Source organism: Pan paniscus, chromosome 1 (assembly GCF_029289425.2).
Source record: "Pan paniscus chromosome 1, NHGRI_mPanPan1-v2.0_pri, whole genome shotgun sequence".
In the NCBI taxonomy this organism is placed as follows: Eukaryota; Metazoa; Chordata; class Mammalia; order Primates; family Hominidae; genus Pan; species Pan paniscus.
The window spans coordinates 2,234,763-2,260,898 of NC_073249.2; the positions used below are offsets into that span (position 1 = coordinate 2,234,763).

At 45.3% G+C, this 26,136-nt stretch overlaps 1 protein-coding gene across 1 annotated transcript in view; it reads left to right on the forward strand.

The window, feature by feature from the left end:
• LOC129394312 (kinesin-like protein KIF28P) overlaps positions 1-26,136 on the forward strand; it is a 102,475-nt gene that overhangs the window by 12,386 nt on the left and 63,953 nt on the right. The window contains 5 exon segments of the mRNA XM_063596438.1: positions 7,289-7,415; positions 7,418-7,491; positions 12,569-12,604; positions 21,322-21,549; positions 24,043-24,197. Coding sequence (XP_063452508.1) covers positions 7,289-7,415; positions 7,418-7,491; positions 12,569-12,604; positions 21,322-21,549; positions 24,043-24,197 — 620 coding nt within the window.

Genomic DNA, 26,136 nt, shown 5'->3' on the forward strand with positions numbered 1-26,136 from the left:
TGGAATTACAGGTGCGTGCCACCACACCCGGCTAATTTTTGTATTTTAGTAGAGATGGGATTTCACCATGTTGGCCAGGCTGGTCTCGAACTCCTGACCTCAAGTCATCCGCCCGCCTCAGCTCCCAAAGGAGCTGGGATTACAGGTGTGAGCCATCACGCCCGATCTATTTTTATTTTTCTTTAGAGATGAGCTCTTGCCCTGTTGCCCAGCCTGGTCTCGAACTCCTAGGCTCAAATGATCCTTCTGCCTCTGCCTCCCAAAGTGCTGGGATCTTAAGTGTGAAACACCATGCCAGGCCAAAAAATAGTACTTGAGCCGACACTGAAGAGAATGGCACTGCTTTCCATTTTTTGAAATCTCTGTAATGTCTGACTTCATGAAAGAGCTTGATTCTCTGCCCTGCATGTCATCTATAAAATCACGTTACATAGCCTCTGGCAAACCCCACTGCACACGTTACTCCACTCTATGCTCAGGAGAGGATGAGAATGAAAAAAGCAAACATTAGTCCGATCACAAAAGGAAGTGTCACTTTACAAACACCCAGAAAAGACCTCACAGACCCTGGAATGCATTGTGTGAACTGATGCCCTAGAGCAATCAATACAAAATAAATAAATAAAACAAGTATAACTAACTAATGAGTCAAGCATGGGGAAACGGAACTATAAAACATTCTTTACCCCTCTTATCCTGCCATGTTTGGGATTTAGACACAGAGGAGATGGGATAAGTAGAATACAAATAGCAAGACAGTAGATTTAATGCCAATAATTTATATCGATTATTATATAAAATATAGTCTAAACATGAGCAATTAAAAAGCAAAGATCATCAGATAAGATAGAAAAAGCAGGATCCAACTATATCTGTCTACAAAATGTGTGTGTGGGTTGGGGGTAGTTTAAGTGCTTCTGTATCACAGGATTTTTAAAAACCTGGTTTACATATTTAAAAAAAAAGCATGCAAACACTAACAAAAAAAAAAACTAGAGGCTACATTTACATCACATTGCATAGGCTTCAGAACAAGAAATATTTAATAATGAGGAAAGAGTTCATTAAGGAGACATAGCCAGCCTGAATGGGTATGTACCTAAAAAATGAGCTTTAAAGTAAACAAAGCAAAAATAGAAACAGAAAAATAGACAAATCTACAACTGTATTTAGTGATTTCAACACTCCTAGCTATCTCAGTAATTGACAAAACTGTCATATTATAGAAGAGCAGAATAATATCAACCTAATTCACAATTATATCATAAAACATGTCAACCACTTCCCACCCAACCACAGCACACACATTCTTTCTTTGTAAGTACACACAGAACATTCATCATGATAGACAGTATTTCAGATCATAAAACTCGCCTCAATAAATGTGAGTGTAAGAGGACTGAAATTGGCTGGGCATGGTGGTGTGTGGCTATAATCCTAGCACCTTGGGAGGCCAAGACAGGTGGATCGCCGGAGCCCAGGAGTTTGAGACCAGCCTGGATAACATGACGAAAAACCGTCTCTGCTAAAAATACAAACAATTAGCTGGGCATGGTGGTGCGCGCCTGTGGTCCCAGCTACTTTGGAAGCTGAGGTGGGAGGATCACTCGAGCCCAGGAAATCAAGGCTGCAGTGAGCCGTGATTGCACCACTGCACTCCAGCCTGGGCAATAAGAGTGAGATCCTGTCTCAAAAAAAAAAAAAAGATTGAAATCATATGAAGTATGTTTTCTGACCACACTGGAGTTAAACTAGAAGAAAAATATTTGGGAAATTCACAAGCATTTGGAAAATAGCAGACTTCTAAATAATCCATTGGTTAAAGAAAAAACCACTAGGGAAATTAGAAAACATTTTTTTTTAACTGAATGAAAATCAAAACACTACTTACAAGGAAGAGGCCAGAGAAACAGTATTACAAAAAATAAAAAATAAGTTTAAAAAAATGTTTAAAAGACAAAAAAAAAGGCAACTCAAGACACCTGTCAAAATGTGTAGAACAAGCATGGAGTATGCAGTCAGGATAGACAAATATATACACACACACACACATACACACACACCTATACACACACAAATATACACACACAGATACACATACACAAATATACACACACATATACACACACAAATATACACAGATACACACACATATACACACAAATATACACACAGATACACACACATATACACAAATATACACACATATACACACAAATATACACACACAGATACACACATACACACAAATATACACACAGATACACACATATACACAAATATACACACACAGATAACACACATACACACAGATACACAAATATACACACAGATACACACACATACACACAGATACACATATACACACATACATATACACACAAATATACACACACATATACACACATACATATACACACATACATACACACAAATACACATACACATTACACATGCACACATATACACACGTACACACACATACACATACACACACGCATACACACATATACACATAAACACACACAGAATACATATGCACACACATACACGCATACACATATACACACATACACATAAACACACACATACATGTATACAGACACACATACACAGACATACATATACATATATACAAATATACATATACACACACAAATACACACACCCATAAACACATATACACACACATATACACACATATATTTTCTTATGTGGGACGCATCTAAATGGAGCTGGGGGAGGTTTTCCAGCAGTCAAGCTTACATTAGAGAATCATCATCTCAACTTGGCATTATAATCTTCCAGTTAAGAATTTAAAAAGAGAGCAAATTAAACATAAAACAAGCAGCAGAAGAAAAAAGATAAAAGTGATAATTAATGAAACGAAAAACAGTAAAACAATAGAGAAAAAACACTGAAACCTAAAGCTGGTTCTTTGAAAACATCCATAAAATTGATAAGCCAAATACCAAGAGCATAAGTGATCCCAGGGACATTAAAAGACTGAGAAGACTGGGTGGGCCACAACTGCAATCCCAGCACTTTGGGAGGCTGAAGCTGGAGACTGCTTGAGGCCAGGAGCTTGAGGCCAGCCTGGGCAAATCTCCCTTTTTTAAAAAGAGTGATTAAAAATATTTTGAACAACTTAATGCCAATACATTCAACAACAAATGGACACAAGCTACTGAAGTTCATGCAAAGAAATAGATGACTCAAATAGTCCTGTATCTATTAAATAAATTGAATTTGTAACTAAAAACCTCACAAATAAACTCCATTTCCAGGTATCTTTGCTGGTGAATTCTACCAAAGAAAGAAATAAAAAAAAAAAATGCAGATCATAGTAAACACTCCCATTTCATTTTACAAAGCCAGTATTCCAACAAGAGCAGCCAAAGATATTACAAAAACACTATAGACCATTATCTTTCATGAACACAGACAAAAATTATTATCCAAGTTTCAGCAAACACAATCGAATCATATATTGGGTGGGCCTTAATATATTACTGTCACTATCAATCAAGCCCAATCACTATCAAGTGGGCCCTTTCCTGGGAATGTAAAATTGTTTTAACATTTAAAGTTCATGATCTAGAATAGAATATAGGAGAAAAAATATGATCGGCTGCAAAAAGAATGACAAAATTTAACCCTCAATCATAAAATTCTCAACAAACTTGAAATGAGAGGAAGTTTCCTAGAGATAGAACTTGCCTGGAAAGCAGCTTCCATCATGTTTGATGGTGAAGCAGGTGTTCTCCATAGGACGGCAGGCAAGCCAAGGGTGTCTATTCCCGTCACTGCTCTACAACATTCACTACATGTTCTAGCCAGGGCAAAGACCATTGGTAGGAAATAAGAAATATGCTGATTGAGAAGAAGTAGGCTGGGCAGGTGGCTCACGCCTTTGGGAGGCCAAGGCAGGAGGATCACTTGAGGTCAGGAGTTCCAGACCAGCAGCCTGACCAACATGGTGAAACCCTGTCTCTACCAAAAAATACAAAAATTAGCCGGGCATGGTGGTGCACGCCTGCAATCCCAGCTACTTAGGAGGCTGAGGTAGGAGAATCACTTGAGCTGGGGAAGCAGAGGCTGCAGCAATCTGAGATCACACCACTTCACTCCAGCCTGGACAAGTGTGAGACCTTGCCTCAAAAAATAAAAGAAAAAGAAGGCTGGGCACGATGGCTCATGCCTGTAATCCCAGCACTTTGGGAGGCCGAGGCAGACGGATCACCTGAGGTCAGGAGTTCAAGACCAGCCTGGCCAACATGATGAAACCTGTCTCTACTAAAATTACAAAAAAAAAAAAAAATTAGCTGGGCTTGGTGGTGGGTGCCTGTAATCCCAGCTACTTGGGAGGCTAAGGTAAGAGAATCACTTGAGCCCAGGAGGAAGAGGTTACAGTAAGCTGGGATCGCATCACTGCATTCCAGCCTGGGCGACAGAGGGAGACTCCGTCTCAAAAAAAAAAAAAAAAAAGAAAGGAAAAGAAAGAAAAAAGAAAAAGAAGTGAAACTATTTGCAGATGACATGAATCCTGCTGAGGCAGAAGGATCACTTGAGGCCAGGAGTCCAAGACCCCAGTGGGCTATAATTGCACCTGTGAATGGCACCTGCAGTCCAGCTTGGGCCACATGGTGAGACCTTATATCCAAAAATAAAATAAAAAATAAAAATCCTAAGTGCTCTACAAAACAAAAAAGCTACTACAGTTAATAACTGTGTTTAGAAAAGTCAATATACAGAAAGCAATAGTATTTCTCTAAACTATAATAGCGATGAACAATTGGAAAATGAAATTTTTAAATATGAACAATAGTATCAAAAACATGAAACACTTTAACGATAAATTTAGCAAAATATGTGCAAAAACTGAGCACTGAACACTATAAAACATTACTGAAAGGAAGACTTAAATAAATAAGAAGACAATATTATTCAGAAGTCAAATTGATCAACAAATTCAAAGCAATCCCAATCAAAACCCCAGCAGGCATTTTTGGTAGAAATTGATACGCTATTTCAATAATTTACATGGAATTGTAAAAAGGACTCAGAATGGCCAAAATTATTTTGAAAGAGAATGAAGTTGGAGAAAGTAAAACCCACTGCAAAGCTACAGTAATCAAGATAGCGTGGTATTGGTTGTTTATTATTTATTTATTTTTGAGAGGGAGTTTCCCTCTTGTAGCCCAGGCTGGAGTGCAATGGCGTGATCTCAGCTCGCTGCAACTTCAGCCTCCAGGGTTCAAGCGATTCTCCTGCCTCAGCCTCCCGAGTAGCTGGGATTACAGGCACGTGTCGCCATGCCTGGCTAATTTTTGTATTTTTAGTAGAGATGGGGTTTCCTCATGTTGACCAGGCTGGTCTCGAACTCCTGACCTCAGGTGATCTGTCTGCCTCAGCCTCCCAAAGTGCTGGGTTACAGGTATGAGCCAGCACACCTGGCCTGGTATTGGTTTAAAGATAGACATATGGATCAATGGAACAGAATAGAGTGTCCAGAAATAGACCCTCATACATATCATCAACTGATTCTCTACAAAGGTGCTGTAATGGGTTGAATAGTGACCCCCCAAAATTCACGTCCATCTAGAACTTCAGAATGGGACCCTACGTGCAAACAGCATCTTGGCAGATGAGCCCTAAGTCCAATCCTTATAGGGAGGAGGAAATGTGGACACTCAGACATGGGGAACCATGTGGCAGAGGACACCAAGTGGAGCGAAGCCGCAGCGAGGGGAGGAGCCCTGAGCACCACCGGGAGCCACCAGAAGCTAGGGAGAGGCAAGGGAGGCTTCTCCTCTAGAGGCTTCTGAGGCAGCGTGGCCATGCCAACACCTGGGGTTTGTTTTGTTTTTTGAGACAGAGTCTCCCTCTGTTGCCCAGGCTGGAGTACAGTGGTGCAATCTCGGCTCACTGCAACCTCCGCCTCCCAGGTCCAAGTGATTCTCCTGCCTCGGCCTCCTGAGTAGCAGAGATTATAGGCACCTGCCACCACACCTGGCTAATTTTTTGTATTTTTAGTAGAGATGGGGGTTTCACCATGCTGGCCAGTCTGGTTTCGAACTCCTGACCTCAGGTGATCCACCACCTTGGCCTGCCAAAATGCTGGGATTACAGGCATGAGCCACCGCGCCTGGTCCGTATTACTTGTTTAAAGTTTTCAATCCATAAAAATTAAGCACACACACAAAATGTTTTCCGAAATCTCCAATAGCACTGAGAAAACAAAACAGCAAAACTGGTTACTTTTACTTGGTAGGCATGTGTTAGGTTTAGCACACAGCTTCTACAGTAGAGTCAACATCTGTTAACTAATATATTTCTTCTGGTAAAAGTACAGTCACAGTGTTCTGGGAAACCACTGGTGAGACTCCACATTTTAAAGTCTAGAGCTCCCCTAACCCTTTTGGTGGAATAATTTTTATCCCTTTCTCAAATATTACATGAACGTTGGTTATTGTCTATTGTCCTCTTGTAAATCACACTATGTTGGTATGTGCATTTTCCCCAGAAACATGAAGTAAATTATACAAATGTATATATTGTAACAAATGGAATAATGCTTAGTGCTTTACCATTGCTATTAGAGAGTAGGAAGAAATATACACTTTGAAACAGCCTCAAATAAGGTAACTATTGCGGTCTATGGTCACAGCCCAGATGATAAAAGGAGGCAGACCACATCCCCTCTCTTTCAGCAACTGTGGGCACAAACATTTCTATGTTAACTTAAAAAAGGGGGACGCACGTGTGTGTGTGTGTGTGTGTGTGTGTGTGTGTGTGTGTGTTCCAGAACCACTGGAAAAATAGAAAAAGAGGAGCTCACTAGCAGAGGACTAAAATCAGTGTGGCTCTATCGTGATGTTATTGTTTGAGTCAACGAATAAAGTAGTAGAAAATGCTTTGACTGGCTTCTGTGCCTTGACATTTTTGTCTAATTGCTTAATTTTAAAGACCTGGCCCGTGTTTTGGCAAGGCTATGAACTATGCAATTTCATGACCAACGGGGATTAGCTAGTTCAGGATGTACCCGATGTGATCCATGAATGTAAATGATTAGTGTTTTCCAAATTGACAAATCCCTTTCAGTTTCACTCCACCTGTTCTAAGCCAGCATCTGAGCTGCATTTCAAGCAGGTCATATGGTATGAATCGAGGTGGGATTTATGAAAGTCAGGATACTTATTCAGATTTAAGAGGACTCAGAAAGTAGGGAAGAGGAAATCTGCACGCCACTGGCCTGTGCTGAACATGCCACCTGTCATCTTTCCAGAGAGACGTCTTCCATGACCTTGGCAGGGGAGTTCTGGACAGTGCTTGGCAAGGCTATAATGCAACTCTCCTAGCCTATGGCCAAACTGGCTCTGGGAAAAGCTATTCCATGATTGGGTTTGGTGCAAACAGGGTATAATTCCAACTGTGTGTGAGGAGCTCTTTCAAGCAATTGAGAACCAGGGGAGAAATCAAGAACACCAGGTACGTATTCTTGAATCCTTTCTTTAAGGGATTGGATTTTTTCATTCTGGACCCCTTCCCCAAATGGAAGTTCTCAGCATCTCTATTTTAGGATAATGTTTGTTTTTTATACCAAAATGTTTATATGATTACAAAATCATGTTGCAGCTAAATAAGATGTTGGATTTTTCTGGTTATATGGAGGCAAATCCAAGGAAACTCACTCTGGTGTAATATTCTAGAAGCAGACATCTTAATTGCTAACACTAACAAGGGATTATTATTGGATATTGTTATTTGGTTTATAAAACAAAACCTTAGCCGACTGACGTCTGTGGCTCCCTTTGCCACCCTCTTCTGCCAAGGCTGTGGCTCTATTCTAGTCTTAATCAACTTGTTTTTATTTCTGAAGGATATTACTTCGTTTTTAAGTTGTTTTTTTACACAGAGCATAGCCTCTTACTCGCCCTAGCATACGAGACCCAAGACCAAATTTTAGATTCACTGAACGCTGGTGACATTTTCAAGATGGAGTGTACCATTAACATAATTAGCTTTAAAACACAACAGGAAAATGTCAGCAAATGCCTGTAAGCATAGTTCATGGTTCTGCTTTCTTAAAATGGTAGGACTGTTTAAGCTGGTGTTATGAAAACGCAGTAGAGCATTATTTTTTATCTTATTTTTCTGATGTTAATGGTAACATGTTCAAGTTAGAGAATTTTATATTTATAATATCACCTAACTACCATTAACATTTCAGTACCTTTCTAATAGTTATTCATTTAGATTTTTATATTTATATTTTGTAGAGACTGGGGTCTTGCTATGTTGCCCAGGCTGGTCTCAAACTCCTGACCTCAAGCTATCCCTCCTCCTTGGCCTCCTAAAGCTCTCGGATTACAGACATGAGCCACTGTGCCCAGACTCTAATTTTTAATTCAAATATTTTCAAAGGCATACAAGTCTAGTTTAAAACCCCAAATAGCCGAGAGAAAGAATATGTCCACACAAAAACTCGCACGTGAATTTTCCACGGCAGCATATTTATAACAGGCCACGAAGTGGAAACAGCCCAAACACCCATCCACTGATGAACAGTTGAATAAAATTGGTCTATCCTTACAATGGATGATTCAGCCTTAAAAAGGAATGAAATTCTAACACATTACAATGTGGACAAACCTTGGACGTGTCATTCTAAGTAAAAGAAGCCAGAGAAAAAAGACCACACACTGTATGATTCCATTTGAATGAAGTTTCCAGGAGAAGCAAATCTATAAAGATAGAAAAGAAATTGGCAGCTGCCTTGGGCTGGATGTTGTGGGGAGGGGAGGGGAGGGGAGGGGACAAGGTAGAGAAAGGGGAGTAACAGTTTTCTTTTGTCAGTAAACAAAATATTCTAAATTTAGGTTGTTGACAGTTTCACAGCTCTATGAATATACTAAAAACCATCGCATGGAACATTTTAAGTTGGTGAATTATATGGTATGTGAGTTATATCTCAATTAAGCTGTCAAACTTCAAATTGTTCTGAAAGGCTTATAATGGAAACCACCAGTCTCCTGCCCATCCTTTCCCCTTTCCCTCTATTCTCTAGTTACTTTCTTCAACCTTTTCACTGTTTGCCCTGGTAGCCATCTCCATATTTAAAAATAATGTTGGTTTGTCTCTTCTGCAAAAGCAATTCTGGACACTATGTACTGTCTTCCCATCGTGGTAGAAGAGAATTTAACTCGGCCACACCAATGCCCCCAGCCACAACACATCCCCCTCACATACTCCCCAACCACAGTACGCTCCCCCCATACTCCCCAACCACAGTACGTTCCCTCCCATACTCCCCAACCACAATATGTTCCCCCCATACCCCCCAACCACAGTACGTTCCCCCCCATACTCCCCAACCACAATACGCTCCCCCCATACTCCCCTTAACCACAATACGCTCCCCCCAATACTCCCCAACCACAGTACGCTCCCCCCCATACTCCCCAACCACAATACGCTCCCCCCATACTCCCCTTAACCACAATACGCTCCCCCCAATACTCCCCAACCACAGTACGCTCCCCCATACTCCCTTAACCACAATATGTTCCCCCCCATACTCCCCTTAACCACAATACGTTCCCCCACATACTCCCCAACCACAGTACGTTCCCCCCATACTCCCCAACCACAGTACGCTCCCCCCAATACTCCCCGATCACAGTACGTTCCCCCCCATACTCCCCGACCACAGTACGTTCCCTCCCATACTCCCCAACCACAGTACGTTCCCTCCCATACTCCCCAACCACAGTACGCTCCCCCCAATACTCCCCAACCACAGTACCTTCCCCCCATACTCCCCAACCACAGTACGTTCCCTCCCATACTCCCCAACCACAGTACGCTCCCCCCAATACTCCCCAACCACAATACGTTCCCCCCATATACTCCCTACATTTAGGACAATGCTTATTATAACATTTGGTTAAATCAATAATTGTTAACATCTTATTATTTTTTCTTAACAGTTTCTGCCTCAGGATTTAATTGTTAACATTTTAACTGCACAAGTATTGTTCACTGCTGCAGCAGATAATGCATACATCCTTTCCACATTTTATTTTTCTTGGAATTTTTAATTGCCGTTTTAAGTAGGTTTACTTTTCTATAAATCTTTCTAAGTGCTCCAAATCACTGTCACATGCCTATTGACAAATCTCCATACACTCAAACGTACTGGTACCATGATTTTTGGGGTCTCCCTCAGCAGGAGTCCTCAATTCTCCTACTACAATTTTATTAATTCTATTGGCACAATTTGGGGTACTGTTTCTACAGGGCTACCTCAACACTGTCATTCTGGAACTTGACTTCAACCTTCATCTTCGTTGGCTCCCCTGACTCCTGGATCCAATGTATTCTTCTTTCTTGATTTACTCTTTTTTTGCTGCAATTTCCTCAGAAAAGGTGCATCCAGAGTACTTTTTTGTTCATCCTTTGCACAACTGAAAATATCTTTTCGTACCTCCACACGTGATTGACATTTACCAGGAATGGAATTCTGAGAATATTGAAGGTCTCCATTATATTTTAAGTTCTAGTGTTGCAGCTGGGAAGTCGGCTACCATTCTGACCCCCAGTTCTTTGTATGCAACCTTTTTTGACAGTCAGTTTATCTCTTGCAGCCTTCAGGGTCTTCTCATTATCCTTGATGTTCTGATGTCTTAATGATTCTTTTTTCATTTATCATGCTGGACACTTGGTAGACCTTTTTCAATCTGGAGATTCCTGTCCTTCAGTTCTGGGAAACTTTTCTTATATTATTTATTATTTCATCTCCTGTATTTCTTGTTTTCTCTTTCTGAAATTCCTACTAATTGGATTTTGGGCCTCTTGCACTAATGTTCTAATTTTATGATCTTTTACAACCTATCTTGTATTTCTCGGTCTTTTCTAAAAGAGATGGAGCCTCACTCTGTTGCCCAGGCTTGTCTTGAACTCCTGAGCTCAAGGGATCCTCCTGGCATCAGCCTGTCAAGTAGCTGGAATTCCAAGTGTCAGCCACCACTGGTCTTTTTTATTCTGCATTCTAGAAGATTCCCTTAATGATATTATAACTCTCCTGCATTTTTATTTCGGCTGTCATTCATAAATTTAATTTACAAGCACTTTCTTTTATTCTCCAGCTGTTCTTTTAAGTAAAATGCTCTTTTTTTCCATGGGTATAATTGAGTATCATTCTTTCTTTGAGGCTATTACTTCTAGGGCTTTAAAAAATATTTCTATGCTGAGCACGGTGGCTCATGCCTGTAATCCCAGCACTTTGAGAGGACGAGGGGGGCATATCACTTGAGGCCAGGAGTTCAAGACCCGCCTGAGCAAGACGACAAAATCCCGCCTCTACTAAAAATACGAAAGTTGGCTGGGCGTGGTGGCGTGATCCTGTAGTCCCAGCCACTCGGGAGGCTGAGGCAGGAGAATGGCTTGAGCCCAGCGGTTGAGGCTACAGTGAACTGAGGTCATACCACTGCATTTCCAGCCTGGGCGACAGCAGAAGCTTGTCTTAAAAAAAAAGAAAAGAAAAGAAAAGAAAGAAAAAAACATTGCCTTTTACTCTCTCGGTCTGTTTTCCGAGTTCCTTCTTTCTACTGGTTTGCTTTGACCACTCTCTCATATTGGAGGCTTTCTCTGTCTGCTAATGCTTGGCCCTTTGCTCATTTTTAAACATGAGACAGTCTTACATGGATATATTACACATAGAAAATAAAAATAAAAAACATGAAACACACAGAAGCTAACAGGAAGCTCTGTGGCTGCACGGCCTGACAAGCAAGACTTACTGCGGGGTGACTCACAGGCAAGCCAGCTTTTTCTTGGGGGAGGTGGGAAAACGCCAGTACTTGAGGCCTTTGCTCTCGACTAGAGCCATTCGGAGTCCCCCAGTCCTGCTTAAGAGGTGCGAGCTTGGCTAGCAGGAGTCCAAGAGCATGGGAGGGTGGAGACCAGTCTCTCTACATGTGTTCAGGTTGGGGCGTGAACATGAAAGAACCGCCTTTCTCTGTCCCCAGTCGAGACCAAAACACGTATACTACTGTTTTGTATCTTTTTGTTGTTGTTTTGAGATGGAGCCTCACTCTGTCGCCCAGGCTGGAGTGCAGTGGCACGATCTCAGCTCATTGCAACCTCCGCCTCCCAGGTTCAAGTGACTCTCCTGCCTCAGCCTCCCAAGCAGCTGGGACTGCAAGCACCCGCCACCCTGCCTGGCTAATTTTTGTGTTTTTAGTGGAGGCGGGGTTTCACCATGTTGGCCAGGCTGGTCTCGAACTTCTGACCTCAGGTGATCCGCCGGCCTCGGCCTCCCAAAGTCCTGGGATTACAGGCGTGAGCCATCGCGCCCAGCCTATATCTGTTTTTAATTATAGTAAGAACTTCCTCCATATCATTATTTGAGAACCTCATATTGCACATTGAAACAGAGCTTTGCTTTATTTAGTATCAGCTTTTTCCCCATTATTCAACATTTATGTTGTTTCCCTATCACTTCTCTGCCCCCAAAATAACTGTTTTGAGAGAATATTTACTTTGTATGCTCTTCTCCATACAGGTTATATTCAGTATGCTAGAAATTTACAATGAACAGGTAATAGACATGTTTCTGACATGCAAATCTGGGTGACTCTGCAGCTCAGTGAATCTCTGGGACTCCAGGTCACCTGTCCTGCCTGTAAACTCTGGCCCGGCCTCGACCGCCCAGCCCCACCTACCTCTCCAACTTCATCAACGTCCCCTTCTCTTCACACACGGAACCGTTCCTCCTTTCCAGAGCACGTTCCCCTTTCTCGCATCTATCCTTTCTCTGCCTGGAGCACCGTTTCTGCCTTCTCTGTCCTTAAAGACACCACTAAACTTAAGATCCAGCTCAAGGTCAGCACCTCGCCCTGCATGACACTGTACAGGGACTGGCAAACTTTACCCGAGGAGGGCCGGGTAGTCAATAGTTCAGGCTTTGGGGGCCACACTGTGCCTGCTGCAGGCACTCAACTCTGCTGTCATAGTTCAAGAGAAGCCGTAGACGAGACACGAGAAGGTGCAACTGACTGTGTATCAAAGAAACTTTACTTATAGACACTAAATTTGAATGTTACATCATTTTCATATGTCACAAAATAGTACATTTGTTTCAGCCATTTAAAAACGTGAAAAATACTCAGAGCTCAAGGGTCAAAAGCAGGCGGTGGGCTGAATTCGGCTCACAGGCTGTGGTTCACCAGCTCCTGGAGAGTCGGAAGAGGATGGTTTCCAAGCCCAGCTCTCCTGTTGACCAGCCGTGTGACTTTGGAAACTCATTTCATCTCAGAGCTCAGTTCGCATTTGCATAAGGAAAATTTAAAACAAGACGCTACATCTGAAGATGTACTCAATTTTTAAATGTCTAACATTGCCTATCCAAAGCTGGATCTTCAGCATTTTTTTTCATTCTGCCCTTTCCCCTTGCACTTATTACATTGTACTGTAAAATTTTATTTACATAGCTGTATGTGATTTCCAAATAATGATTTCCTTTTGAATACTGTTTCATCTGCAAGACTTATGCAATATTCAGTCTAGAATGGGTGCTTCCTAGATGTTTGCTGAATGGATAAATTGACAAATGTGCCTGTAATTGTAGATTTCTTATGGTCAGAGGCCACATGCTAATAGTTTCAGTGGAACCCCAGAAACTATCCAAAGCCCTGGACCTCAGTCCCTTTACGACCAAAGCCCTGGACCTCACTCCCTTTACTACCAAAGCCCCGGACCTCACTCCCTTTACCACCGAAGCCCCGGACCTCACTCCCTTTACCACCAAAGCCCTGGACCTCACTCCCTTTACCACCAAAGCCCCGGACCTCACTCCCTTTACTACCAAAGCCCCGGACCTCAGTCCCTCTACCACCAAAGCCCTGGACCTCAGTCCCTCTACCACCAAAGCCCTGGACCTCACTCCCTTTACCACCAAAGCCCTGGACCTCAGTCCCTCTACCACCAAAGCCCTGGACCTCACTCCCTTTACCACCGAAGCCCTGGACCTCAGTCCCTTTACCACCAAAGCCCTGGACCTCAGTCCCTCTACCACCAAAGCCCTGGACCTCACTCCCTTTACCACCAAAGCCCTGGACCTCAGTCCCTCTACCACCAAAGCCCTGGACCTCACTCCCTTTACCACCGAAGCCCCGGACCTCACTCCCTTTACCACCAAAGCCCTGGACCTCACTCCCTTTACCACCAAAGCCCTGGACCTCACTCCCTTTACCACCGAAGCCCTGGACCTCACTCCCTTTACCACCAAAGCCCTGGACCTCACTCCCTTTACTACCAAAGCCCTGGACCTCAGTCCCTCTACCACCAAAGCCCTGGACCTCAGTCCCTTTACCACCGAAGCCCTGGACCTCAGTCCCTTTACCACCGAAGCCCTGGACCTCACTCCCTTTACCACCGAAGCCCTGGACCTCACTCCCTTTACCACCAAAGTCCTGGACTTCAGTCCCTTTACCACCGAAGCCCCGGACCTCAGTCCCTTTACTACCGAAGCCCTGGACCTCAGTCCCTTTACTACCAAAGCCCTGGACCTCACTCCCTTTACTACCAAAGCCCTGGACCTCACTCCCTTTACTACCAAAGCCCTGGACCTCACTCCCTTTACCACCAAAGCCCTGGACCTCACTCCCTTTACTACCAAAGCCCTGGACCTCAGTCCCTTTACTACCAAAGCCCTGGACCTCACTCCCTTTACTACCAAAGCCCTGGACCTCACTCCCTTTACTACCAAAGCCCTGGACCTCACTCCCTTTACCACCAAAGCCCTGGACCTCACTCCCTTTACTACCAAAGCCCTGGACCTCACTCCCTTTACTACCAAAGCCCTGGACCTCACTCCCTTTACCACCAAAGCCCCGGACCTCAGTCCCTTTACCACCGACGCCCCGGACCTCACTCCCTTTACCACCGAAGCCCTGGACCTCACTCCCTTTACCACCAAAGCCCTGGACCTCAGTCCCTTTACCACCGAAGCCCTGGACCTCACTCCCTTTACTACCAAAGCCCTGGACCTCAGACCATTTACTACCAAAGCCCTGGACCTCACTCCCTTTACCACCAAAGCCCTGGACCTCAGTCCCTTTACCACCAAAGCCCCGGACCTCACTCCCTTTACTACCAAAGCCCTGGACCTCAGACCATTTACTACCAAAGCCCTGGACCTCACTCCCTTTACCACCAAAGCCCTGGACCTCAGTCCCTTTACCACCGAAGCCCTGGACCTCACTCCCTTTACTACCAAAGCCCTGGACCTCAGACCATTTACTACCAAAGCCCTGGACCTCACTCCCTTTACCACCAAAGCCCTGGACCTCACTCCCTTTACCACCGAAGCCCCGGACCTCACTCCCTTTACTACCAAAGCCCCGGACCTCACTCCCTTTACCACCAAAGCCCTGGACCTCACTCCCTTTACCACCAAAGCCCTGGACCTCAGTCCCTTTACCACCAAAGTCCTGGACCTCAGTCCCTTTACCACCAAAGTCCCGGACCTCAGTCCCTTTACCACCGAAGCCCCGGACCTCACTCCCTTTACCACCAAAGCCCCGGACCTCACTCCCTTTACCACCAAAGCCCCGGACCTCACTCCCTTTACCACCAAAGCCCCGGACCTCAGTCCCTTTACCACCGAAGCCCTGGACCTCAGTCCCTTTACCACCGAAGCCCTGGACCTCAGTCCCTTTACCACCGAAGCCCTGGACCTCACTCCCTTTACCACCAAAGCCCTGGACCTCAGTCCCTTTACCACCGAAGCCCCGGACCTCAGTCCCTTTACCACCAAAGCCCCGGACCTCAGTCCCTTTACCACCAAAGCCCTGGACCTCACTCCCTTTACCACCAAAGCCCCGGACCTCACTCCCTTTACTACCGAAGCCCCGGACCTCACTCCCTTTACTACCAAAGTCCTGGACCTCAGTCCCTTTACCACCAAAGCCCTGGACCTCAGTCCCTTTACCACCGAAGCCCTGGACCTCAGTCCCTTTACTACCGAAGCCCTGGACCTCACTCCCTTTACCACCGAAGCCCTGGACCTCAGTCCCTTTACCACCGAAGCCCTGGACCTCAGTCCCTTTACTACCGAAGCCCTGGACCTCACTCCCTTTACCACCAAAGCCCTGGACCTCAGTCCCTTTACCACCGAAGCCCTGGACCTCAGTCCCTTTACTACCGAAGCCCTGGACCTCACTCCCTTTACTACCAAAGTCCTGGACCTCAGTCCCTTTACCACCAAAGCCCTGGACCTCAGTCCCTTTACCACCGAAGCCCTGGACCTCAGTCCCTTTACTACCGAAGCCCTGGACCTCACTCCCTTTACCACCAAAGCCCCGGACCTCAGTCCCTTTACCACCAAAGCCCCGGACCTCACTCCCTTTACTACCAAAGCCCCGGACCTCAGTCCCTTTACTACCAAAGCCCCGGACCTCAGTCCCTTTACCACCAAAGCCCCGGACCTCACTCCCTTTACTACCGAAGCCCCGGACCTCACTCCCTTTACCACCAAAGCCCTGGACCTCACTCCCTTTACCACCGAAGCCCTGGACCTCAGTCCCTTTACCACCAAAGCCCTGGACCTCACTCCCTTTACTACCAAAGCCCTGGACCTCACTCCGTTTACCACCAAAGCCCTGGACCTCACTCCCTTTACCACCAAAGCCCTGGACCTCAGTCCCTTTACCACCAAAGCCCTGGACCTCACTCCCTTTACTACCAAAGTCCTGGACCTCAGTCCCTTTACCACCAAAGCCCTGGACCTCAGTCCCTTTACCACCGAAGCCCTGGACCTCAGTCCCTTTACTACCGAAGCCCTGGACCTCACTCCCTTTACCACCAAAGCCCTGGACCTCAGTCCCTTTACCACCAAAGCCCTGGACCTCACTCCCTTTACTACCAAAGCCCTGGACCTCAGACCCTTTACTACCAAAGTCCTGGACCTCAGTCCCTTTACCACCAAAGCCCTGGACCTCAGTCCCTTTACCACCAAAGCCCTGGACCTCAGTCCCTTTACTACCAAAGCCCTGGACCTCACTCCCTTTACCACCAAAGCCCTGGACCTCAGTCCCTTTACCACCAAAGCCCTGGACCTCACTCCCTTTACTACCAAAGCCCTGGACCTCAGACCCTTTACTACCAAAGTCCTGGACCTCAGTCCCTTTACCACCAAAGTCCTGGACCTCAGTCCCTTTACCACCAAAGCCCCGGACCTCACTCCCTTTACTACCAAAGCCCCGGACCTCACTCCCTTTACTACCAAAGCCCTGGACCTCACTCCCTTTACTACCGGGTTCTCATGGGGAAGAACGGGGGGAAGGACATCTTATCATGGTCCACCTGCTGACACCCACTCATGATGATAATCTCTCTGGAATTCTGCTTCCTTATCTCTGAGTAAGAGAATCGGGGCTGGGCGTGGTGGCTCACGCCTGTAATCCCAGCACTTCGGGAGGCCAAGGCAGGCGGATCATGAGGTCAGGAGATCGAGACCATCCTGGCTAACATGGTGAAATCCTGTCTCTACTAAAAATACAAAAAATTAGCCGGGCGTGGTGGTGGGCGCCTGTAGTCGCAGCTACTCGGGAGGCTGAGGCAGGAGAATGGCGTGAACCCGGGAGGCGGAGCTTGCAGTGAGCTGAGATGGCGACACTGCACTCCAGCCTGGGTGACAGAGCAAGACTCTATCTCAAAAAAAAAAAAAAAAAAGAAGGAAAGAAAAGCAGAGAATGGGAATCGGGCATCCTAAGTTTCACTCGCGCCTGTGTGAAGAGACCACCAAGCAGGCTTTGTGTGAGCAACAAGGCTGTTTATTTCACCTGGGTGCAGGCGAGCTGAGTCCGAAAAGAGAATCAGCAAAGGGAGACAGGGGTGGGGCTGTTCTGTAGGATTTGGGGAGGTCGTGGAAAATTACAGTCAAAGGGGGTTGTTCTCTGGCTGGCAGGAGTGGGGGTCACAAGGTGCTCAGTGGGGGAGCTTTTGAGCCAGGATGAGACAGGAGAAGGAATTTCACAAGGTAATGTCACCAGTTAAGGCAGGAACAGGCCATTTTCACTTCTTTTGTGATTCTTCAGTTACTTCAGGCCATCTGGATGTATACGTGCAGGTCACAGGGGATATGATGGCTTAGCTTGGGCTCAGAGGCCTCAATCTTAGATCCTTTTCAGACCTCCTTTTTCCATCAGTTCTTTCAGCAGTCAATTAAATAAGGTCTGTTAAATATCCTTCATGTTTTAGGCAGAATGCTAGACTCTGAGGATGAATAAAACCTAACACTTGATTCCTGCCCTGGAGCAGCTTAGTGGAGGATGCAACACTCACTGCAGAAAGTGACACAAAGTTACGTGTGCGCAGGAGCGGCCCCGAGACCGAGGCCTGGAAGCGGGGATACAGCTAATACCACCAGGACTGTTCCGTGTTGTTCGCAGAGGAGTTAGGCTGGGCCTTGAAACAGGGTCATGAGTTTGGTGAGGCAAAGAAGCGAGGGTGCAAGGTGCAAATAGAAATAGCAGCACTTCAGGCAGCAGGATGGGTATTTTAAATCATTAACACGTGAGAGTTAGCATTTGTGGGTCAGGTGAGTGCCCTGTGTCGGGGGAGGGGGTATGTGGCCGCTGAGGGGAGGGGGAGCATCCGGGGATGAAGCCAAAGATGGCTGCCAAGAAGGAAAGTCCTTTAATGAGCAGGCAATGGAGAACCAAGCAAGGCTTCCAAACGGGGGAGTAAAATAATCAGATCAGTGTTTTAGGTATTTCTCCAGGGGCAGAGTGAAGCTGTACTTGAAGGAGTACCAGACAGGGCAGAGCAGGGGTTAGGAGGCTCTCCATAGCCCAGGTGAGGGACAAGGTTGTGGTGATCTTTTTTTCCCTTTCTTTCCTTTTTGAAACAAGGTCTCTGTTGCTCAGGCTGGAGTACAGTGGCACGATCATAACTCACTGTAACCTTAAACTCCTGGGCTTGAGTGATCCTCCTACCTCAGCCTCCAAGTAGCTGGAGCTACAGGTGCACACTACCATGCCCAGCTAATTAAAAACAACAACAACAATTTGTGGAGACAGGGTGTCACTGTGTTGCCCAGGCTGGCCTCGAACTCCTGGCCTCAGGTAATCTTCCTGCCTTGGCCTCCCAAAGGATTACAGGCAGGAGCCACCGCACCCGGCCCATTGTCACTCTTGATCTCCAGGCATAACTTGGAGGGTCCTGCTGCCAGCAGCAAGTCCCTGTACTTCATTCCATCCAGATAAACCTACTTGCCTTTTTTCTAATAAGCCTTATTCAGTCATATCTTCAGTCTGAGATGCCACTTCCTATCATTTCTATCACTCAGGGGAAATTACAGAAAGGCTTCCTAGCTAAGGCAGCAGTTGTCCCCATTTTGATGTTTTATCTCCGGCACCTTATGTCTGTTATCCTAATTTTGCTTCCCCCAAACTTCAATCTGCGATCTTGGCTGGACTCTAGGAATTAAAGCCACAGACGCTCGAGCTTGGGGAGAGCTTAGAGATCATTTAATCTGTCCTCCTAGAAGGAGAACACTGGGAATGTCAGAGACTCTCCAAAGGTCTCACATGTTGGAGGCAGAACCGGGACTAAGAAGCCGGGTCTGATTCTCAGTCCGGGTTGCTCTGCACCACGTAACACAGACTGCACCGACTCTGCCGGGACCCCAGCATGACTCTACTTGGCCTTCTCAGCATGGCTTTTTTGAGAGCAACAGGACATGGGAATTCTCCTAAGGCCCTGGTGTAAGCATCATCACACAAACCTCCCATAATAAAATCCAAAGAATTACCCAGATTTTCTGGTTTGGTTAGGATGTTGCAAATACGGGGGTTTTGTTTTTGTTTGTTTGAGACGGAGTCTCACTCTGTCACCCAGGCTGGAGTGCAGTGGCGTGATCTCAGCTCACTGCAATCTCCACCCTCCCGGGTTCAAGTGATTCTCCTGCCTCAGCCTCCTGAGTAGCTGGGACTACAGGTGCCCGCCAACATGCCCTGCTAATTTGTTTTGTATTTTTAGTAGAGATGGGGTTTCACCATCTTGGCCAGGCCGGTCTCGAACTCCTGACCTCAAATGATCCATCAGCCTCAGCCTCCCAAAGTGCTGGGACTACAGGTGTGAGCCACCGTGCCTGGCCACAAATACTGTTGAGACTGAATAAGTTTCCCTTGGAAGTAGAGATCTCAGGGCAGTGGTATTTGTTGTGCCATGACTTAACCTAGGCAGAATGTGTCTTCTGCGTATATTAGGTACTTTGAACATTACTAACTTCTAATTATTTTTATTATTTATTACTGTTCTCAGTAAAGTAAGACTTCATTACTTTGTAATACAGAATTTAGAAAGAGGCCATGGTGGTTTATTTTTCTATTATCTGCAAAGGAGTTGCTAATGAAATAGAGTTAACGAGATTGCTAGGAGAATATTTATGTTAATAAGAGAACAATGCGTTCAAGTGTAAAAACGTCAGAAGCACCTATTTATAGACAGACCGCTGTGGATACCTACTCACATGCCTCATCACACTGCAAAGACAGCTTCCCCGGCCCCCCGGTGCAGTGAACTAAGTGTCAGGTGTTAGCCCAGCTCCAGTTGCACTGTGCATGCAATGAGCATTGTGCGTGCTCTGCGTCAGGAACTGTGAGGATCCACTGGTAAAAAGACACCCACCCTTAGGGAACTCAGTCTGGTTGGAGTGGTCTAGATATATACCTGACAACAATAAAACTGTATTTCTAAAAGATAATATATATATTTTTTTTACTTGAAAAGCCAGCCAGGTGCGGTGGCTCACACCTGTAATCCCAGCACTTTGGGAGGCAGAGGTAGGCAGATCACCTGAGGTCAGGAGTTTGAGACCAGCCTGGCCCACATGGTGAAACCCTGTCTCTACTGAAAATACAAAAAGTAGCCAGGCATGATGGTGCATGCCTATAACCCGAGCTACTTGGGAGGCTGAGGCAGGAGAATCACTTGAACCAGGGAGGCGGAGGTTGCGGTGAGCTGAGATCATGCCACTGCACTCCAGCCTGGGCAACAAAAGCAAAACTCTGTCTTGGGGGAAAAAAAAAAAAAAGCATGCGTCTGACTTCACTAATTACAGCAGTCTTCCTATCCTTTTGCTTGCAATTTCCCTATTTCTTACTTCTCTAAATTATGAAATACCTACAGAAATTTATCCATTCATCCAATAACTATTATTGAGCATCTATATAGGCAGAGATACAGCAGTGAAGTAAACAACAATCCCTGCCTCCCTGAAGTTTATATTATTTGTTCTATTTTCTATAGATAAGAGATTTACTGTCCAGAACCAAAAAACCTGGTGGGCTTAGAGTAAGGGAAGATCAACAGCTGGGATTTTACGTGGAAGGCCTGAAGTCAGTGCCCTGTGAGAACTATGCCCAAATTGAAAGGCTGATGGAACAAGGAACAAAAATAAGGACCACAGCTTCCACCAACATGAATGCCGCCAGCAGCAGCTGGTCTCACTTGGTCATCACCATCCAGTTCAAGCAGGTGAGAGCTGAGTGGACGCCACTGTCCCGATCTCCAGACAAGGCCACTCTGCAGAAGGCTACCCCTGGTATAATGGGCTGGTGGGGTCTCCACACAAGGCCGCTCTGTGAAAGGCTCCCCCTGCGGAAGGCTCCTCCTGGTGGGATCTCCACACAAGGCTGCTCTGCGGAAGGCTCCCCCTGCGGGAGGCTCCCCCTGGTGGGATCTCCACACGAGGCCGCTCTGCAGAAGGCTCCCCCTGCGGAAGGCTCCCCTTGATGGGATCTCCACACAAGGCTGCTCCATGGAAGGTTCCCCCTGGCATAATGGGCTGGTGGGTATTATAGGATCCTGCAGATTTGACCTATGGATGAAGGTGGCTTTTCCAACCACAGCATATAGAGCCAGAAACAGGAAAAGGGGATGTGTGTGCCCTTCTCCTGCCTCCCTCCCACTTCAATGGTCACACCCCACCCAGCCTAAGTGAGCCTACCAGAGGCCCAAAGTGCCCACAGGAGTAAGAGCTGTTTTCCCTCAAGTATATTCCGGTGCTTGGAGGAATAAGCTTTGATCTCAGTTTGATCAAGGAGCAAATTGTGAAGGTATGAGAGTGTCTCCATGGTTTATCCTGGAGAACTGTATCAGCAGCACATCTGTACATTACCACCATGAGACCAGCCTTCAGACCCACGAGCCTGAGGACCACCAGGTACTGAAGTACCCTTTCCATGTGTGGATGCACCAAGTTTTTTGTTTTTTTTGAAACGGAGTTTTGCTCTTGTTGCCCAGGCTGGAGTGCAATGGCACGATCTCGGCTCACTGCAACCTCTGCCTCCCAGGTTCAAGCAATTCTCCTGCTTCAGCCTCCCAAGTAGCTGGGACTACAGGCATGCACCACCATGCCTGGCTAATTTTGTACTTTTAGTAGAGACGGGGTTTCTCCATGTTGGTCAGGCTGGTCTTGAATTCCCGACCTCAGGTGATCTGCCCACCTCGGCCTCCCAAAGTGCTGGGATTACAGGCGTGGGCCACCGCGCCTGGCCGCACCAAGATAAGTTCTTTGGAACCAAGCAATGCATATAGCATTCCACTAACTAGAATCTTTGATCAACTAGAGCACACTTTGATTCTCCATACCAGTACCTTGGTGGACATCAGAGAGTGATCGCTACAGTGCCACCAATTTGATCTAGAAATGGCTATTCACAAATCCTGGGTCAATGTTACATGTAGCTATGATCCTACCACCTCTGTCCCATAAGTCATAGTACCAGTAATAGAACAGTAATCAATGAAAAGAATCCCGTTCTATGCAGGAATAAGGGGAAAACACGGGACTGTGTTGAAGTCTGGATGCCTCTGTTCACCAGCTCTAAGACTTTGGGAAATAGCCTCTGAGCCTCAGTTTCCTCTTCTGTAAGACGAGACGAGACACTGTCCTTGCAGTAACGTCAGGAAGCTTGAATAAGATAGTGCATTTTAAGGAACTTTGTAAACTTTTAAGTACTAGTCACTTGATTTCACAATGTTAGTACAATTCATCAACTTTATATATGGTTTGTCCTGCTGGTTTTTTAACTTGATATTTTAGAGGCAAGTGAAGAAATAGCTAGGAAAAAAGGAGTGAAGAGAGAAGAGAGCTAGCACCGTACTCTGTTTATTGGGGTCAGTAGTGATATTAACACCTGATATTGTATGCCAGGCATGTGCTAGAACCATTACCTCTACGATCTTTAACCCTCATAACATCTCAGGAATGTGTTTCTATCACTGGTTTACCACTGTGAAAGTTGAAACTCTGAAAAGGTAAGTCATTTGTGCATAGTCATGGAGCCAGCAAAGGAATCCGTAGGATTCTGAAGTAGGTGTTCTTTCCACATGACCACACAGTCCTGAACATCTACTTATTTTGCAGATTTCATAGTTTTATATTTTAAGAATGTATTGATCGTAGAAATAATGGAGCACTAATTGGTATCTACTGTCTTATTGGAAAGGAGATTTACAGAATTGGGAAGAGGAGACAGACATTTTATTGTAAACGTCATCGTAGAGAATGGCATTTTATGTTGCAGATTTTATATTTTTTCAGTCTGAAAAACAATGAAAAGAACTACTTAAGGCCAGGCACGGTGGCTCATGCCTATAATCCCAGCACTTTGGGAGGCTGAGGGGGGGTGGATTGCTTGAGATCAGGAGTTCGAGACCAGCCTGGACAATATGGTGAAACCCTATCTCTACTAAGGATACAAAAATTAGCCGGGTGTGGTGGCAGGCACCTGTAGTCCCAGCTATGCAGGAGGCTGAGGCAGGAGAATCACTTGAACCTGGGAGGCGGAGGTTGCAGTGAGCCAAGATCATGCCACTGCACTCCAGCCTGGGAGACATAGTGAGACTCCGTCTCAAAAAAAAAAAAAAAAAAAAAAAGCCACTTAACATGTCAAGGGGAGTGCCCGCCCATGCAGCCTGCCACGTCCCTAATACTGTGGCATCACCTGTGACGCTTTTCTCCAGGTTTTCCTAGACAGAGATCTCACCAAACAATCCAGTATTAATTTGGTGGACCTGGCAGGAAGTGAGAGGCAGAAATCTTCAGGATCTGAAGGAGACAGACTGAGGGAAGGATCACACGTTAACTTAAGTTTAACCAATTTGGGAAGTGTTATCAGGTAAATAATCAGTGGACAGGTATTTGTGTTATAAAAACAACCTCAGGTATGAAAAACTGGATTAATGATAACCCTTGGTTCATGATCCGCTGGCATCACTGGCTCATGCCTGGGCTGCCTATATTTATTTTTAACCAATTACTTTATTTTTCAATAGAGTAACACTAATAAAACTTCCATCCAACTCAAGAACTAGCTGGTGTTCCTCTCCTATGCTCCCCTTGGAGGTAACCATCATCTTGAATTTTATGTTCTCTCCCCCTCAGCTACCTCCTTCCTGGTTTTATCACATGTGAATATTATTGTTTAGTAGCTCTCATTTTTGAACTTTATAAAAAGGAAATTCCATTTTGTCTTCTGGAACTTCTTAAAATTTTCTCATTAAGGTATAAACTACAGTAAAGTACATAAATCCTACACATTCAGCACAATAAGTTTGTATAGATGTATATACCTCCATAATTATCATCCAGATCAGAATATAACACATTTCCAAAACCCACCCAGCTCTTCATACTCCCTCCCAGTTGACACTCCCACCAGAAGAAATGAACCTTTGTCATTATAGATTAGATATGCCTAATTGTAGTGATTTTCGTATAAATGCAATCATTTATATGAGGTCACGGCTTAACCTTCTGGCTTCTTTCACCAAGGATTGTGTCTATGATATTAATCAAAGTTGTTTCATGTACCAATTATTATTTTCATTGTTATGCAATATATCAGTGTATGAATATATCATAATTTATTTATCCATTCTCCAACTGATGGGCATTTAGCTTATTTCCAGGTTTGGGCTGTTTTAAAGTTGCTGTGAACGTTTTTATATGTGTATTTTGGGGAAAATAGTCACTCATTTTTCTTGGGTATGTAGGCAGGAGTAGAACTGCGAGGACTTGCTTTTAGACTCGACACTATTAACAATATCTATCCACACTATGTTATACCTAGAGTGAGTTTTCCATTCTTTCACTGAACATTGCCTATGAGATTCTTCCATGTTGTTGCATGTAGCAATCATTGTTTTTCATTGTTGCATAGCATTCCATAGTGGGAATGTGCCACAATTTATTCATTCTCGATTGGCATTTTGATTGTCCCCACTTTGTTTTTTGCTATTATAAGTAGTGCTATTATGAACATTCCTGTGCAAATCATTGGGTATTAACACAGTCATGCACCACTTAACAATGGGGATATCGGCTGGGCGGGGTGGCTCACGCCTGTAATCCCAGCACTTCGGGAGGCTGAGGCAGGTGGATCACCTGAGGTCGGGAGTTCGAGACCAGCCTGACCAACCTGGAGAAGCTGTGTCTTTACTAAAAATACAAAATTAGCCAGGCGTGGTGGTACATGCCTATAATCCCAGCAACTCGGGAGGCTGACGCAGGAGAATCACTTGAACCCCGTAGGTGGAGGTTGCAGTGAGCCGAGATCACGCCATTGCACTCCAGCCTGGGTGACAAGAGTGAAACACAGTCTCAAAAAAACAAAACACAACAAAACAAACAAACAACAACAACAAAAACAATGGCAATATGGAGGCCAAGGTGGGCAGATTACTTGAGCCAAGGAAGTTGAGACCACCATGGGTAATGTGGCGAAATCCCGGCTCTACAAAAAATTTAAAAATTAGCCAGATGTGGTAGTGCCTGCCTGTAGTCCGTTACTCAGGAGGCTGAGGTGGGAGGATCACTTGAGTCCAGGAGGCAGAGGTTGCAGTGAGCTGTGATTATGCCACTGCACTCCAGGCTGGGTGACACAGTGAGGCCCTGGCTCAAAACAAAACAAAACAAACAAAAAACCAATGGGAATTTGTTCTCAGAAATGCATCAGTAGGCGGTTTTGTTGTGTAAACATCATAGAGTGCACTTACGCAAACCTAGACAGCGTTGCCTACAGAGCACCAAGGCTATTTGTGGTAAAAGATTGCTCC